An 18,449-nucleotide genomic window follows, 5' to 3' on the forward strand; every position below is an offset into this window, starting at 1 on the left:
TTGCAGCCCCCATGGACTGTAGCCCACCAGGCTCCTCTGTCCATCGAATTCTCCAGGCAAGAATACTGGAGACCCAGGGGTCAAACCCGAGTCTCCTGCATTGGCAGGCGGATTCTTTACCACTGACAGCGTAGTGCAGACACTGTTCTCAGATAGAGGAAAAATTCAAATAGCGACAGAGCCTCCCACTGGGGCTTGGGCCGAGCTCAGTGCACAGGATGCGGCCGGGCACGGTCAAAAACCTGCGAATCACCCGCATGAACAGAACAGGGGTCAGTGCTGACACACCATCCTGGAATTACGTGTTTACTGAATCTGGCAGTGGGCTTCCCTGGTGGCTCAGCTGGTAAAGAATCCCCCTGCAATGCAGGAGACCCAGGTTTGAGCCCTGGGTCAGGAAGATCCCTGGAGGAGGGCATAGCAACCCACTCCAGTATTCTTGCCTGGAGAATTCTCATGGATAGAGAAGCCTGGCGGGCTACAGTCCATGGGGTCACAAAGAGTCAGACACAACTGACTTAGCACAGCATATATATCTGGCGATTTCCAGCGCCAGACACGACAATTTACAGGGTTTTTAAAGTTGCGTGAAAGGAGAGATGCAGTGTAAGAGAGCCTTATTGCCCTGAGACACTCACTGTTGGAAAGACTCACAGGAACTGAGAGCAGCTCAGGGAAGAGGAAATTCCCATTTCCCCTCTGACTCCAGGCACGGAAGTGGAAGGGGCACACATCCCCCTGTTCTTTCCCACTCCTCTCGTCACCTGCCCCCCTCGCCTGCCCAGGGTCTAATCTGTACCTGTTCAAGGTGAGGCAGGTGTGAGACCTTTCTAAAGGGCCGTGAGGCCACCCAGCCCAGGAAGGCCCAGCACACAGGTTGGTCCCCCCCAACCCCCCACTGTGCACACAGGCTGCTCAGGTCCCCTGGGACACCCACCCAGACCACAAGCCCAGCTGAGCCTAGGGGAGCCACGCTTCCACGAGAGCCCCTAGCCACACACCGTCCAGGCCACCGTCTCGATCCCACTGCTTACCTAATGCTTGTGAATCTCCAGCCCCTCGAGGCCAGGCTTCTGAAAGTCGCTGGGACAGGCCTGCAAGGGGAAGAGACAGCCCTGGCTTTCTGTCCCATGTGTGCATGGCCTGACTGCCGAAACAAGGCCAGATCAAGCCCACAGTGAACCGAAAGCCTGCAGAGTCGCTTGCTCAAAGTCTTGGCTTAAAGCTGCTCTGTTCACACTTAAGATAGCTCGAACCATTTCAGGAAGAGCCTGGTCACATTTAGACGATCTGTTTGTTGCTTCTAGAACTCAGGCCAGGTGTAAAAAAATTGTTACGGCTCTTAATTCTATTGTTGTTTAGTCTTTCAGTCATGTCAGACTCTCTGTGACCCTGTGGACTGTAGCCCACCAGGCTCCTCTGTCCATGGAATTCTCCAGGCAAGAATACCAGAGTGGGTTGCCATTTCCTTCTCCAGGAGATCCTTCCCACCCACGTCTTCTGCATTGGCAGGCAGATTCCTTACCACTGAGCCACCTGGGCAGTAGTAGTAATAGTAGTAGAGAGTCACATCAGTCGTATCTGACACTTCGTGACCCTGTAGACTAGCCTGCCAGGCTCTGTCCATGTGATTCTCCAGGCAAGAATACTGGAGTGGGTTGCCATTCCCTTCTCCAAAGGAGCTTCCCAACCCAGGGATCGAACCCAGGTCTCCTCCATTGCAGGCAAACTCTTCACCATCTGAGTCACCAAGGAAGCCCTCTATAGTTTAAAGAAATCACTCTAAACCAACAATGGCAATCACAAAAGGACAAGCGCTGTGTGATTCCACTTACGTGAGGTCCCTAGATTAGTCAGATTCATGCAGGTAGAAAGTAGGTGGTTGCCTGGAGTTGATTGGGGTTGGGGAGGGTGGAGAATTAGTCAAATGTTTTAGTGGGTACAGAGTTTGCTTGGATGAAAGAGTTGTGGCAGCATGATGATGTGGGTATACTGAACTGTACACTTAAAAATGACTAAAAGGGTAAATTTTGTTGTGCGCATTTTAACCACGAACACAAAAACCCAGCTAACACTGGCAGCCTGGCTGATACAGAAAAATATCATAAACTGCCACTACCAGCAGGCCTCTGGGACTTGCAAGTGCCTGGAGATCAGGGGTCCAGGAGTCAGACTTGAGTAACTCACCGTCTGGAACACCGTCTGGGACAGAAAACTGGCTGTGATTTTGCTGACGTCGCTCTCGCCTCCCATCTTACACAGGACGTAGCCATACAGGTTGGCGGCTTGGAGAGAGATCCCAGCTATCACGAGGGCCTGCACATAAACAAAACAGAGGTCATTCTCCTGAGAGCACAGATTGAAATGTTCCTCCCAAACCAAGCAGGAGTGGTTCCGGCCCACACCCACCAGTGTTCGCCAACCTTTATGGAGAGCTTCCCTGGTGGTTCAGGTGGTAAAGAATCTGGTGAAATGCAGGAGACCTGGGTTTGATCCAGGGTTGGGAAGATCCCCTGGAGAAGGGAATGGCAACCCACTCCAGTATTCTTGCCTGGAGGATCCCATGGACAGAGGAGCCTGGTGGGCTTCAGTCCATGGGGTTACAGAGAGTCAGACAAGACTGAGCAACTAACATAATCATAATACAGATATTCAAGGACACCTTTTAAACACCAGAAACCGGAGAGGCTGAGGCCACTGTCGTCTCACTTTGCAGGGAGGACATGGAAGTCCAGGGAAGCTCAAGTTGCCTGAAGTCCCAGAGCTGGAATGAGACTGAGCCAGGATCCAGACTCCTGAGCCCACACTCAATTATGCTGTGGCTCATACTGTGGACATTTTATCTCATCATGGAATGAGCCAGATCATGGCAAAGCAGTGTCATAACTCAGAAATAAAACTCCAGAATCCTGAGGCTGGCTTATTCCTACTGAGGCAAGTTTCCTACCTACCCAAGCTCGGATGTCATCCACTTTTTCGAGAAATACCTCTCAGCAGCAGCATTCATACGGGCCAGAAGGTGGAAACAACCAAATGTCCATCAGTGGACGAAAAGATAAACAAAACGTGGTTTATCCAGATTAGGGAACAGTATTCAGTCATAAAAAGGAAAGCAGTACTGATAGCTGCTACAACAGAGATGAACCCTGAAAACACTGTTAAGTCAAAGAACTGAGTCACACAAGACCATGTATGATTCTTTTATAGAAAATGTCCAGAGAGCCAAATCTACAGAAACATAAATTCGTGAATGGCAGGGGGCTGGGATGAAGGGGGGTGGGGAATAGGGGCAGTGTGGGGTTTCCCTGTTAGCTCAGCTGGTAAAGAATCTGCCTGCAATGCAGGAGACCCTGGTTTGATTCCTGGGTTGGGAAGATCATCTGGAGAAGGGAACAGCTACCCACTCCAGTATTCTTGCCTGGAGAATTCCATGGACAGAGAAGCCTGGCAGGCTACAGTCCATGGGATCACAAAGAGTTGGTCATGACTGAGCGACTAACACTTTCACAAACAGGGGCTAGGGGAACAGAGGCACAGGGAGGGTCATGGCTAAACGGCTCAGGATCTCCTGAGGTGATAAAAATTTCCTAAAACTGACTGTGGTGCTGGCTGCACAACCCTGAGAACAGACTTGCTGTTGTTCAGTCCCTCAGTCGTGTCCAACTCTGCGACCCCACTATACAGCCCACAGGGCCGCAAAGAATTGGACACGACAGAGCGACTTTCGCTTTTTCGCTGACTGTAGCCCTCGAGGCTTCTCTGTCCATGGGATTTCCCTGGCAAGAATACTGGAGTGGGCTGCCCTTTCCTTCTCCAGGGGATCTTCCTGACCCAAGGATCAAACCTGTCTCCTGCTTGGCAGGTGGATTCTTTACCACTGAGCCACCTGGAAAGCGCCTGGATCATACACACGAAATGGGTGCACTGCCTGGTATGTGAATTCTTTCTCAATAAAGCTGTTTCAATCCATCGGTCACTCAATCAAGAACAAAAACCCACTTCTGCAACCGCCAGTTCTGTACAGACATCCGAGCGAGGGTTGCCTTACCAGCCACTTGAGCTTCAAGGAAAATAAGGAGCTAAAAAAGAACACGATCCAAATCATGGGACAGATGATGAGGCCGAGCCAGAAGACCCGTGCTTCCGCTTCCGTGGCAGCCACCATGTCTGGAGAGACCTGTGGCAAGAAAGAGATTCGGTTGCACAACTCACAGAAACAGTCCCAAAGGAGCGTGCTCTGATTTTCATTAATATCACACGGGCTTCTGCCAGTGGAGGCTCTGAACGGGCACCAGCCGCCATGGGCCTTGTGTCCGGCAGGGATCAGATCATGCAGAGCTCAAGAGGAACCCATAGGGACTTTCCACGGCCGTTTTCTCGGCTCTAGCTTGACAAGTGTTGGGAGATACCTTTCTGGCTTCAAAAATCCAGTGGCTTTTCCCGTCTTCATCAATCTGGTTCCACCAGCGAAGGCCTACCATGAGTCGTCCGGTTACATTCTGAGAAAAGTGGACAGAATGCTCATAAGCAGATCACAGGTCATGAGAGAGAGGCCTCATCTTTTCCTGGATGGATAAAAGTGACCCATTCATGTTGAACCTGAAGAGAGGGGGACTGAACAGTGGGGCTTTCTCAAAATCAGTTTTGAGGCCTATAATTCTTAACCAAGCTTACCTTAAAAAGCAGCTTAGCTGTCCATCGACAAAGAAATGGATAAGGAAAGTGTGGCAGATACAGAAAATGGCATGTTACTCAGCCATAAAGAGGGATGGAATAGTTCCATGGCAGCAGCAGGGATGGCCCCAGAGATCATCACACTGGGTGAAGCAAGCCAGACAGAGAAGGGCAGATATGATGTGGCTTATGCGTGAGATCTAAAAATGATGCAAATGAACTTCCTTACAAAACAGAATTAGAGTTACAGATGCAAAAAACAATCTCAGGGTTATTGTGGGGTGGACAGTGGGGGAGTGATAAATTAGGAGGCTGGGGTTGACATATACATACTACTATATGTGAGATAGAGATACTTTATCCCTTCTCCAGTAGGTTTTCCTGACTTAGGAATGGAACCGGGGTCTCCTGCATTGCAGGCATATTCTTTACCAACTGAGCTGTCAGCGGAGCCCATATATAAAACAGATAACTAATAAGTACCTACAGTATAGCTCAGGGAACTTGACTCAATACTCTAATGACCTACGTGGGAAAAGAATCTAACAAGAGCAGATGTATATAACCAATTCACTTTGCTGTATGCTGGAAACTAACACAACATTGTAAATCAACTGTATTCCAATAAAAACTTTCTAATTTAAGTTCCATTCACAAAAAAGACAGACTCCCTAGACATACATACACATATATATGTCATATATATATATATGTATTTCTATTTTTAGAATTTTAAAATACATTATTTATAATATGATATGTGAAATTTACAAAAACCCCCAAACCCTATGGAGTTGTCTCCCTCACATAGTACGTGTCTGCAAGGATGACAGTGGCCACCCAGAAGCCATTTATCCAGCTATAGAAAGTACTTTTTCCCTCTGATTCTAAGTGATGTCGGCTCAGTATTGTTAAGTCCGCATAGGGGTCGGTGAGCGGCTGGAGATGCAGCCCCGTGTTTCGGGAGAGAGGGAGGCGCAGGCTGCGGGGGGCCAGGGCTTACCTTCACAGACCAGAAGTCAAAGGACAGGAGGAGCAACACAGTGACGAAGCAGCCCACGAAGCTCTTGCTGAACCAGTCGCAGCCCACGTAGGTGACGATGGCGCTCACGCGGAAAAACAGGTGGAAAAACGTGGCCACCGGGTGCCTAGGAAAGAACCCAGAAGCCCGCTCAGACCAGGGCCCCAAGGACAGTGGCCAAACGTGCTCTGTGGTTTCCAGGCCCCACATGTTCCCTGTGCGTTGCAACCCAAACTCCACCAGGGCACAGCTCAGAGAAAGCATCACTCGCCTAGAAGACTCAAAACAGTCCTCATCACAGCAACATTTTTCCCACCCTCGAAGAATCCAGTACTTTCCCATAATCTGACTCCAAATATCACTTGCCCTCTTCGAAACTGGGTCACTTTTCAAACGTATCGTGACACGGATCACCGCCTTCCTGCCTAGCAGCAACAATGACCAGTTCCCCAAAGGGAAATGTTGGGTTATTCCGTCAGTAACTGAGCTGCGTGGTCACATGCAGCCCATGGGTTCAGAAGCCTCACATCAACAGGGGCCACATGGGCATGTCCAGGTCCAAACCACTGGTGCTGGTGATGAAGCGAAGTCGCTCAGTCGTGTCCGACTCTTTGTGACCCCATGGACTGTAGCCTACAAGGCTCCTCTGTCCATGGAGTTTTCCTGGCAAGAGTATAGGAGTGGGTTGCCATTTCCTTCTCCAAGGAATGATGGTGATGAGCAGCATTTTAACCCTGGAGCCAGAAAGCAGGCTGTGTGCAAGGGCAAGGGGTAGGGGAGAGATGGACTGAGGGATGCATTAGCCGATGCAGAGTATTGTATACAGAGGATGGATCAACAGCAAGGTCCTCCTGTATACAGGGAACTGCAGTCAATATCCTGTAATAAACCTAATCGAAAAGAATATGAAGAAGAATGTATATACATGTATCACTGCTGAATCACTTTGCTGTACAGCAGAAACTAACACAATATTGTAAATCAACTCTACTTCAATAAAATAAATTAAAAAAAAAAAGAAATTGATCCTGCAAGCCCCATTCAGTTCAGTCGCTCAGTTGTGTCTGACTCTTTGTGACCCCATGGACCACAGCACGCCAGGCCTCCCTGTCCATCACCAACTCCCGGAGTTTATGTCCACTGAGTCGGTGATGCCATCCAATCATCTCATCCTTTGTCACCCCCTTCTCCTCCTGCCCTCAATCTTCCCCAGCATCAGGGTCTTTTCAAATGAGTCAGCTCTTCACATCAGGTGACCAAATACTGGAGTTTCAGCTTCAGCATCAGTCCTTCCAATGAACACTCAGGACTGATCTCCTTTAGGATGGACTGGCTGGATCTCCTTGCAGTCCAAGGGACTCTCAAGAGTCTTCTCCAACACCATAGTTCAAAAGCATCAATTCCTCGGTGCTCAATTCCTCGGACCTTTGTTGACAAAGTAATGTCTCTGCCTTTTAATAGGCTGTCTAGGTTGGTGGCTCAGAGGGTAAAATGTCTGCCTGCAATGCAGAAGACCCAGGTTTGATCCCTGGGTCGGGAAGATCCCCTAGATAAGGAAATAGCAACCCACTCCAGTATCCTTCCCTGGAGAATCCCATGGACAGAGGAGCCTGGTGGGCTACAGTCCATGGAGTCTCAGAGTCGGACACGACTGAGCGACTTCACTTTCACTTTCTAGGTTGGTCATAACTTTTCTCCCAAGGAGTAAGCATCTTTTAATCTCATGGCTGCAGTCACCACCTGCAGTGATTTTGGAGCCCGCCCCCCAAAATAAAGTCAGCCACTGTTTCCACTGTTTCCCCACCTATTTGCCATGAAGTGATGGGACCAGATGCCTGATCTTAGTTTTCTGCCCCATGACAGTTAGCAATTCATTGCTGGGGAGAGAGGGCAGGCAACGTGACACCAGCAAACTAACCCAGTATTGCCAGATATCTTTGCAGGAAGCTAGAAACCTAGACCTTTTGTGGGAAATCTGAGTTTTAAATGACAGCCACTAATTATGTCAACAAAATGCCGCAGGCTGTGTTTCACAGGGCCTGGAAGCCTCCAACCTGCCACGTCTAAAGGCAGCCAGCAGGCCTTTGGTGGATGAGCCTGCTTGATCTCCGAGAAGGAAGGTGGTCAGGGTGAGCACCCTGGAGGCTCCTGTAGCACAGTGGGCTCCTGACTCCCACGGGGATGTCAGCTAAGATTCAGGTGCAGGGTGTGTGATGACCTCGGCACTTACTCCTCTTGCAAAGGAAGAAGGGGCTGTGCCCAAGGCCAGCTGTTCTCCAGAAGGTTCTCACCTGTGCCTTTCAGATGCCAAGCTCTCCTGGCATCTGACCCAACCAGAGGCATTTAAGAATTAGATGTGATCGCATGGCACTTCCAAACCTGATTGTTCCAGAAAATAAGACTCTGGGAATCTCTTATACTGTTTTCTTTTGATCACGCCACATGGCATGTGGGACCTTGGTTCCCTGAACTGGGATCAAATCCATGCCCCCTGCAGTGGAAACACAGATTCTTAACCACTAGACCGCCAGGGAAATCCCCCTCTGATACCTCTTTTTGCCTTATACATTATTGAGGATTTAACTGTCTTAACATAATTTCACCCCCTTCACCCAAAGATGCACGTGTTGCATACTTAGTTGCTAAATCGTGTCCAACTTTTTGCAACTCCATGGGCTGTAGCCTGCCAAGCTCCTCTGTCCATGGAATTTCCCAGGCAAGAATGCTGGAGTGGGGACTTCCCAGGTGGTGCAGTGGATAAGAAAATGCCTGCCAATGCAGAGGACACGGGTTCGATCCCTGGTCCAGGAAGATTCCACATGCTGCGGAGCAACTAAGCTCATGTGCCACAACTACTGAAATCCGCGTGCTTCAGCTGCTGCTACTGCTAAGTCGCTTCAGTCGTGCTTCAGGGCCTGCGACAAAGAGTAGCCCCCACTCTCTGCAACTAGAGAAAGCCCTTGTGCACCAACGAAGACCCAGCCCAGCCATAAATAGATGAAATTATTAAAAAAAAAAAAAAAGAATGCTGGAGTAGGTTGCCATTTCCTCCTCCAGGAGATCTTCCCAACCCAGGGATCAAACCCAAGTCTCCTGCTTGGAGGCAGATTCTTTACCACTGAGCCACCTGGGAAGCCCTTCACCCAAAGATAAATGAATCCTTTTCCAATGTCCTTTGAGGGCAGAGACCATTTTTATATCCCCAAGAGCACCTGACTTTAAGATTCTCAGCAAATATTTGTTGTGTTGAACCTTGTAACCCAGTCCCTTTGGGCTTACTGGGAACATCTGTCTTTTCTGTAGGACGATACAGACTTAAAAGGTGTACAGAGGCCCAAATGTTCACTTATCCAGGGTGAAACCTGGAAGTTATGCCTTCAAATAAATCCCCTGCCCACCCACTATTTTTCTTTTTCTGACTGTGGTTTCCTGAAATAAAATGCAGAAAAAATTCCACTTTTTGGAAGGTTCTGCTTTAACTGAGTCCTGGTTAACTGACTGTTTCCTTAACTTGAATGGACGGTATCATTATTGTTGCTGCTGCTTTTGTTTTAAGTATCCAAACCAAGCCCAAAGCAAGCAGAAAAGGACGCCTATTGTACTTTCAAATACTGCTTTAACCCTGTTTTACGTGGGCTGTTCTGTGGACAGCCCTCCAATCCCTCACCCCCCTCCCTGCAGTCTGCCTAGCCTGGGCCGCGGCTCACCCTTCTCCCTCCACTAACACAAATGTGAGCTCAGAGATCAGCTTTCTAATTCTGAGACTTTGCAAGGCCATGGTTTGAGCCTACTCACCCTTCCCTGATATGGGGTCCCCTGTGCCCTCAGCCTTCTCTCTGGCCACCTCTACAGCCTCAGAGCACATGTGAGCCAACAGTCATCTCCACCTCTCAATGCCACCAGCTTCCAACTCCCTTATCCCAGGCACCCACTTGGTGCCTTCACCTTGAGAGGCAAACAGTACAGAGGTGCCCGACTGCCAGGGTCCAAGTCCTGGCTCCAACCTCCGAGTAGCTCCCCAGCCGTGCCCAAGCTACAGAACTTCTCATTGCCTCAGTCTCCACTTCTGTAAAATGGGAGGGCCCACGGGAGCCCCTGCCGAGCTTATTCACTTAAAAAGATCAAGTGCAGGTGGCAGGTATACAGTGCCTGAAACACATACCATGCTCAGTCGTTGCGAACAGCTGACAATCTCACACGCACTCAAAACCCTTACCCGTCCAAGAAGCCAAACTGTAAAATTCCCCCTCTGACCACACTTTCTCTCATTCCCCAGGGGCTGACTTTTCATCTCTGCAGGGATCCCCCAAGACTCCTGATCTCCCCCATGATGCCCCAGCCCCTCTGCTTTCACTAAGGAAACTTCCTCATCCTCAACTGTGTGTGCTCAGTTGGTTCGACTCTATGACCCCAGGGACTATAATAACATCAGGCTCCTCTGTCCATGTGGTTTTCCAGCAAGAATACTGGAGTGGGTTGCCATGCCCTCTTCCAGGGGATCTTCCCAACCCAGGGATCAAATGTGCATCTCCTGCATTGGCAGGTGGGTTCTTTACTGCTTTTACAGAAGTATTTTCTGGTCAGTATCCATCCTGCCCCCTCCACCCCAGGACGGAAGCCTGTTCTCTCAAGAGGAGGAAGAGGAGAGAATGATAGGTGATGAAAAGGGAAATGACATTGACTAAGTCAAGGTCGGGAGGGTCTAGCTGGGCTTTTGTTTAAGTTCAAAGCCACTTTCACAGTTCTGGGCCCAGCACACATCTTGTCTCCCCCTGTGGAGGGAAACCCAGTCGGTTTGCATGGTATGTGCTTGAAAGTTACCTTGAGGAGGCCTTAAAATGCTCACAAGGCTGCCCTGGTCCCATGACATGTGGGTTTAGATTTGGAGTGGGGCCTGGACATGATGCTTTCAGGTTGTGGTGCTGGAGAAGACTCTTGAGAGTCCCTTGGACTGCAAGGAAATCCAACCAGTCAGTCTTAAAGGAAATCAACCCTAAATATTCATTGGAAGGACTGATGCTGAAGCTGATGCTCCAATACTTTGGCCACCTGATACAAAGAACCAACTCACTGGAAAAGAGCCTAATGCTAGGAAAGGTTGAAGGCAGGAGAAGAGGGTGACAGAAGATGAGATAGTTGGATGGCATCACCGATTCAGTGAACATAAACTTAGGCAAGTTCCAGGAGATGGTGAGGGACGTGGAAGCTTGGCGTGCTGCAGTCCATTGGGTCACAAAGAGTCGGACACAACTTGGCAACTGAACAACAACAACTGGACATGAACTTTACAAAGGAAAATCACTGCTCTATCCTGGTTTTGGGGCTTCCCTGGTGGCTCAGTGGTAAAGAATCTACCTACCAATGCAGGGGACACTGGAGACGTGGGTTCAATCCCTGGGTTGGGAAGATTCCCTGGAGTAGGAAATGGCAACCCACTCCAATATCCCTGCCTGGAGAATTCCATGGACAGAGGAGCCTGGTGGGCTACAGTCCCTGGGGTGGCAAAGAGTCAGACATGACTTAGCGACTGAGAACATCCTGGATTCACAAACTCCCGTCCAAGGGCCAAACCTGGCCCACTTCCTGTTTTTGTAAATAAAGTTTTATTTGAACGCAGCCATGCTCACTCATTCTCTGGCAGAGCTGAAAATATCTAACCAGAACTTATGCCAATCCCTGCTCTAGACAGGCCGGAAGAATTTGATGATGAAATTAGGCTCCATTCAAGACAAACCAAAATGAATCAAACTGCCAGTAATGACCTCTCCCCCCTACTTCACCGCCTACTTCCAAAGCTGTAGGGCAGGAGCTGCCCAACTGGCAGAAACAATGGATTGTGCTAGAAATCACAGCAGTGAAGTAGGAGGGGTAGAGACTGACACACAAGAGGGCTTGTGATGCTGGCGATGTCCCACATCTTGATCCCTCGTGTGCATCTATATAAAGATCCATCCACCTGTACATTTAGGATGAATGCGATTGACTGTCCGTGAGCTGCTGCCGCCGCTTAGTCACTCCGCCACGTCCAACTCTGCGGCCCCATGGACTGTAGCCTACCAGGCTCCTCTAACCGGGCAAGAATGCTGGAGAGGGTTGCCATGCCCTCCTCCAGGGGGTCTACCCAACCCAGGGATCAAAGCTGTGTCTCTTACATCTCCTTCACTGGCAGGCAGGTTTTTTGCCACCTGGGAAGCCCTTTAGTCATAACTGCCCCCAGTTGGAAGCACCAAGATGTCCTTCAGTAGGTGAACGGATACATCATAGCACATCCACACAAAGGAATATTTTATTTTCAGCACAAGAAAGAAATGAGCTCTCAAGCCATGAAAAGACATGGAGGAACCTTCATGCACACCACCCAGTGAAAGAAGCCAGGCTGAAAAGACTACATACTGTATGGACCTAACTCTATGACATTTTGGAAAAGCCTCAGCTACGGAGACAGGAAAAAGATCAGTGGTTGCCAGCGTTGAGAGACAAGGAGGATGAATAGTTGGAGCCCCGGGGATGTTTAGGGCAGTGAAACTGGTCTGTATGATACTATCATGGTGGATACATGCCATCATACATTTGTCAAAGCCTATAGAAGGCATCACCGACTCAATGAACATGAGTTTGAGCAAACTCTGGGAGGTTGTGAAGGACAAGGAAGCCTGCCGCGCTGCAGTGCATGGGATCGCAAAGAGTCACACTGAGCAACTAAACAGCAACAATGGAAGGTGTGCCAAGGATGAACCCTGATGGAAACTGTGGACTTTAGCCAACAACACACTGGCTCATCACAGCAAACGTATGGCTCTAATGCGAGATGTTAACCATAGGGGGAACTCTGGGTGGGGAGGGGCTTAGGGGAACTCTCTGTACTTTTTGCTCAGTTTTTCGGTAAACCTAAAACCACTCTTAAAAATGGTCCCAGGTTGGGGGTGGTGCTCTGTCTAGCCAGAGTAAAGTCAGGGGTGGGGTTGGAGAGGACCATGGACCCCAGGCACACACATCCCCTTCCCAGCAAACTTCCTTTTTTTAAAGATTTTTTTTTAATATGGGCCATTTTTAAAGTCTTTATTGAATTTGTTACAATACTGCTTGTTTCATGCTTTGGTCTTTTGCCTGAGAGGCGTGTGGGATCTCAGCTTCCCAACCAGGAATCGAACCCATACCCTCTGCAACGGAAGGTGAAGTCTTAACCACTGGACTGCCAGGGAAGTCCCCCTACAAACCTCTATAGCACGTTCAAATTGGGGGCAAAAGTTTGATTTAATTCTCCATTCTGCAGTGATTTAATAGTCTCTTTAAAAGTTGCCCTTTATTGGTTTAAAATACTTTGAAAACTAATTCTTTATCAAATATCCTATTTTAAATACTCCTATCATCTTTCAAATACTCTGAAAAGCCTTCTGCTTTTCACTGTGGCAAAGGTCTGAGGAAAGACAGTATCTTTTCTCCTTCCTTTACTTTGCTACAAAAATAGCATCTGAGATGATGTCTAGAATTTGCTTCAAAATAATCCGGGGGCGGGGAGTGGGTGGGGGTAAAGATGAAATAGTCTGGCCACGTGTTGATCATGACTGAAGCTGAGCAATGGGAACACCAGGAGCATTGTTCTCTGTACTTTTATGTAAATCTGAATTAAAAAAATAGAAAAATAAAGAAATCATCAGAGGTCGACTCGACTTTGCATCGAGGCAAGGCAGGTTTCAGAAGAAAAAGAATAAAAGGTCTATAGGTTGCTATTCTGGGGGCCACCTGTGGTAAAAAAAAAAAAAAAAAAAAAAAAAAAACCAGACCTAAAAATCCCCAGTTTAATAACTGGCTGCTACAGCTAGATGCATAAGGAAAATTCCAGAAAATAGGTCCTTTCTTCTGGGCTTACCAATTCCTCTGCAAAACAGAAAGGCCACCCCTCTCTATAGAGTAAAAATGCCCACCCACCTCCAAAGTGGCCAGTCAGTACAGTGAAAGACAGAAAGCCTTGATCCACACTCACGCTCCATCCTTGCTGTGTACATGGTTCTGGACAGGGCACTAAACCACTCAGAGCCTCGGTTTACTCATCTGTAAAATGGGAAAATAGCATTTAACCTCAGATGGCCAAAGTTTCTAGAAGGAAAAACACCTACGATGCCAGACCACAGTGGGGCATGTTGTTACTATCACTCTACATATTGTTTGACTCATTCTTTGTCAAAATTTTTGAGAATGGGAGAAAGTGAGAAAAAGCCTTGGCTGGTGATGATCTTTTTGGATGCTTTCCATTGGATGCTTTTTCCTCATTGTTGCAAAGAAGCGGGATGCTACTCTGTATTTCTTCAGCCCTGACACTCACTTAGGGTCAGGTGGCTCTCACGCTAAGAGCAGTGTGTCACCAGGAAGATGTGCCAGGGAAGGGGACCCCAGAGAGTGACGACTAAGACCATATCCCTGTTCCCTTCCCCTCGTGCCCTGGAGCTTGTTAGCAAGGCAGGATCAGTGGCCTACCCCAGGCCTCCTGAGCCCAAATCTTCATTTTAACGAGATCTGCATGCTCGTTCCCATCCAGGGTCCTCCTTCGCTCCATTTTCAAGGTAAACTCAGTCATGAGGACAAAGAAGGAGGAAGGAACCCACACTTTAAAAAGCCTTGCTAACCCAGCGGGTGAGCCGTGGGGGCTAGACGGACTTTTCTAGAATGCTCCAGATGCAACGTTAGCGCCATCACCCTTCAGACTCCAACTTCTTGTTTCAGATGACAGCACATCCTCATCCTTGCCCAGCATCTGGGCCAGGAAGGCAGGTCTGGGGCTGCTAGGACGTCTCAACAGATGCTGGTTGCTAAGCACTCAGAGCTTTGATTCAAAGGTCAGCACGACAGAGCTCTGCGTGTGGAAGTGAATAAAAGAACAGACTTCCCTCTGGCCGCCACAGTTTTCCCCTCTAGTTTCTGTTCTTTATTTCTTTTTAAAGAGACATCCCATCTTTATCAGCTGGGTATAGCAGTTGAGTCGTTACGTCATGTACAACTCTTTGTGACCCCATGGACTGTAGCCCTCCAGGCTCCTCTGTCCATGGGATTCTCCAGGCAAGAAGACTGGAGTGGGTTACCATGCCCTTCTCCAATCAGCTGGGTATGTGGAGCTGCAAAATGCTGGGTGAAGAGAACCCCCAGAGATGGGTCAGCGGGCCCCTGGCTGCTCAGCCCTGGCTGGGCCCTCCGCGGGGACCCGAGCTTCTCCTCGAGGGGCACCGGGGCTGATTCCTCCCCACAGACCCTAGCTACTGCCCACTCCCCACCGCTGCTGCTGCGCAAACCACGGACCAGATTCCTTAAAGACCCAGCGTTTTCAAATGAAATGGGAAAGCGGAAGAGCCCAAAACAGGCCTTCAAACAAAACCTTGCACACGAAGTTCCACGGAGGCAATGTTCACAGTCAGCATGAGGCGGAAACAGCCCAAAAGTCCATCAATGGACCGTCTGTGCGATGGGGTGCCACTCAGCCATGAGCAGGAATGAAGCACCGAAACCTGCTCCGGCGTGGGCAAACCTCGACAACCTTCAGTTCAGTCAGTCCAGTTCAGTCGCTCAGTCGTGTCCGACTCTTGGCGACCCGACAACCTTAGGCTCAGTGAAAGGGGCCAGACGCAAACACACAGACACTGTAAGATTTCACTCACGTAAGCTACCGGAAGAGGCCAATTCACAGAGACAGAAAGAATATAGGGTCCCGGTGGCTGGAGGAGGAGGAAATGGGAGGTGATTGCTTCACGGATCCGGGATCTCCGTGCGGGGAGTTGAAGGGGTTCTAGAGGCGGATGGTGGTCACAGTGACACAACAGTCTGAACGGACTTACTGCCACCGACTCGAGATGCTTAAAATGGTAGGGTCTTTTTTGTCATGCATATTTAACAACCGAGAAAAAAACAAAACATGAAACAATTATTGGAGTACTAAGGACGCATGCGACCACACGGAGGAGCCTGGAAAACACTAAGTGAAAGAGGCCAGCCATGACAGGTCCCACACTGTAGGGTTCCATTCTTGGGAAAAGTCCAGAACAGGCCAGCTCACAGAGACGGGAAGCAGGTAAGCGGTTATCGGAGGCTGGGGGCACTGCGGGGAACAGAGAGTGACTGCTTCATGGCTATGGGGTTGCCTTTTGGGGTGATGAAATTATTCCAGAACGAGACAGTTAGGATGGCTCCATAGTATTGTCAACATCCTAAATGCCACTGAATCATTATTTTTTTTTAAATATTTATTTATTTATTTGGCTGTGCCAAGTCTTAGCTGTAGATTGTGGGATCTAGTTCCCTGACCAGGGATGGAACTCGGGCCTCCTACCCTGGGAGCTCCAACTCGGCCACTGGACCACCGGGGAAGCCCCGAATCGTTCACTCCCAAATGGTTAAAACGGTCAGTTTGATGTTATGTGTTATTTTACAGTTTAAAAGGGAGAAGACATTGGGGTGGGGAGGAAGAGAGAGACGCTGCCTTCATCGGCTCTCCTTTCGGGGCGGGGGGGGCAGGCGAGGTGAGTAGAGAGGGTCCTGGGTACAAGTTCAGAGACAAATTCATAGATTCAAATCTCAGCTCCACCCCTGAGGACCTGTGTGACCTTGAGTAACTGACTTAACCTCTCTGTGTGTCCCAGTTTCCTCATCTGTAAGATGGGATAAGAGTCAAGAATGCTGAATTGCACAACACTAGGAGACGTCGTTCAGTCATTGTTAGGGTGACTCATGTCCTCTGGAGTAAGAAGTACCAACTGCACGGAGCTGCCAGGAAGATCACGTGAGAATCACAGGCAAAGAAGGACTCAGTAGACTCCTTGGCTCAACAATGCGTTCAGTACCCGCTCTCATCAGATATAACTGTGTACTTGCCCTGGCGGCTAATCATTCCTGTTACGCTATCATGTGACGCAGTGCTTTTGCACAGACACACCACCTGGCTCTCTTGCTTTTTTTTTTTTTTCATTTTAAGGCTTGTGGGATCTTACTTCCCCAGCCAGGGACTGAGCCCGGGCCCTCAGCAGTGAAAGCACAGCGTCTTGGTCACTGGACCACCACCACCTGGCTCGCTTGTTAAATGCAGACTCTGATTCAGGAGGTCTGGGTGGGTCCAAGAGTCTGCGTTTTAATGAGCACCCAGGTGATGCTGATGCTGCTGGTCCATGGACCACCCTCAAGAGTGGCAGGGAATATAGGACAGTGCTGTATTTGCTTCCCAGGGCTGCTAAAACAAAACACAGCAAACTGGGTAACACCAAGATCATGTTGTCTTAAAACCCATCATTTCATTGTGCTAAAAAAAAAAAAAAAAAAAAAAAAGGCAAAACAAACACCAAAATCTCTGTGTCTGCAGGCTTGGTTCCTTCTGGAGACTCTAGGGAAAAACCCATCCTAGGCCCCCTCTCCTATCTTCTGACGTCAGCCGGCACCCTTGGGATTCCTCGGCTTGTATCTCCATCACTTCAGCCTCTGCCTGCGTTGTTGCATGGCCTCCTTCTCGTGTCTGTCTTCACACAACTGCCTTCTTTCAAGGACACTAATCATATGGGAATAGGGCCCCAGCCTACTCCAGGATGCCCTCATCTTAGCTAATCACATCTGCAAAGACCCTATTGCCAAGTGAGGTCACATTTTGAGGCCCTGGAGGTGAGGACATCCACATATATCTGTTGAGAAGGATATAAGTCAACCCACAACACCTGCCTGGGGATAAATGAGCCCAGAGAACATAAGCGAGGCTGCAAAGGGACAGAGAGCCACTCTGCAGTTGAGGGGTCAGAAGCTCAGGGAGTCTTGAAGCAAACTGCCCCTGGCCTGGAGCAAAGCAGCAGTTGTGTGGGTGATGCCGGTGCAAATCTACACATGCTCAGCTCTTCAGCTGCAGGCCTTGGAGGAACCATCTGCCCAAGGAAGGGTGGAAGGGTCATCTCTTCTGATTTGCAGAAAGGTGCCCTACAGGCTGGCAGCTGCTCTGAGTGGCAGAATTTGCCCAGAGTTTCATCACTGTCCCACCTGTCAGCTGTCTCGCAGAGACCCACAGAGCAACTGAAAGGGGACACAGGCTTGGTGACAATAGTGACTCCCCAAAATACACCCACTAAGAGATGCTATTAATATCAGCCCTGCCTGATGCACTCTCTGGTCACAGAGCCGGAGAGCTGGCACAGGACACAAACCCAGACTGTGGCTTCTAAACTCCATTCTCCAAAGGAGCCAGAGCTCCCTGGAGAAGTGATGCCTCCAGGCACAGATGGAGAAATGAATATGATAAGAAATGAATACGGGATCAGAACATCCCAGATCACAAGGAAGCTGTCAAAGACTCTCAGCACCAGGTCAAAACACTCAGAGGCCAATGGGTAGACACTCCCATTGGCCAAAGATGGGAGAACCTGAATAGCAATAAGAATGTCTGAATCCGTGAGTCATGTAATACTTATGCAAAACCCTCAGTGGTCACTTATGGGGGATGCTGGGGAACAAAACTCATTGCTTGGAAAATGGAAAAATGAAGGGCAAGCATGGAGCATTTATTATGAGTATATCCTGCAATTTATTTGAAGAGGGGGAATTTCTCTTTCTAGATTACTTCAGCTCACAGATGGAGATGGAATGATAGTGTGCTTAGAATATCACCACGCTGCAGCCCCCAACACATTCATTCACAAGCAGCTACTGAGGACAACCAGGCATTAGAAGCCCCTGACGGAAGAACTCGCAGCTCAGCTGGTAAAGAATCCGCCTGCAATGCAGGAGAACCCAGTCCGAT

The 18,449-nt window shown here is 49.0% G+C and overlaps 1 protein-coding gene across 2 annotated transcripts in view; it reads right to left on the reverse strand.

The window, feature by feature from the left end:
* TVP23A (trans-golgi network vesicle protein 23 homolog A) overlaps positions 1–18,449 on the reverse strand; it is a 31,131-nt gene that overhangs the window by 332 nt on the left and 12,350 nt on the right. For both annotated transcript variants that reach the window (XM_004020770.6, XM_060405885.1), the window contains 5 exons: positions 5,678–5,822; positions 4,410–4,499; positions 4,049–4,177; positions 2,188–2,316; positions 1,035–1,094 (listed from right to left, as the gene is read on the reverse strand). In XM_004020770.6, coding sequence (XP_004020819.1) covers positions 1,035–1,094; positions 2,188–2,316; positions 4,049–4,177; positions 4,410–4,499; positions 5,678–5,822 — 553 coding nt within the window. The remainder of the gene's footprint in view (positions 1–1,034; positions 1,095–2,187; positions 2,317–4,048; positions 4,178–4,409; positions 4,500–5,677; positions 5,823–18,449) is intronic.

This window comes from Ovis aries, chromosome 24, assembly GCF_016772045.2.
Source record: "Ovis aries strain OAR_USU_Benz2616 breed Rambouillet chromosome 24, ARS-UI_Ramb_v3.0, whole genome shotgun sequence".
Taxonomy (NCBI): Eukaryota; Metazoa; Chordata; class Mammalia; order Artiodactyla; family Bovidae; genus Ovis; species Ovis aries.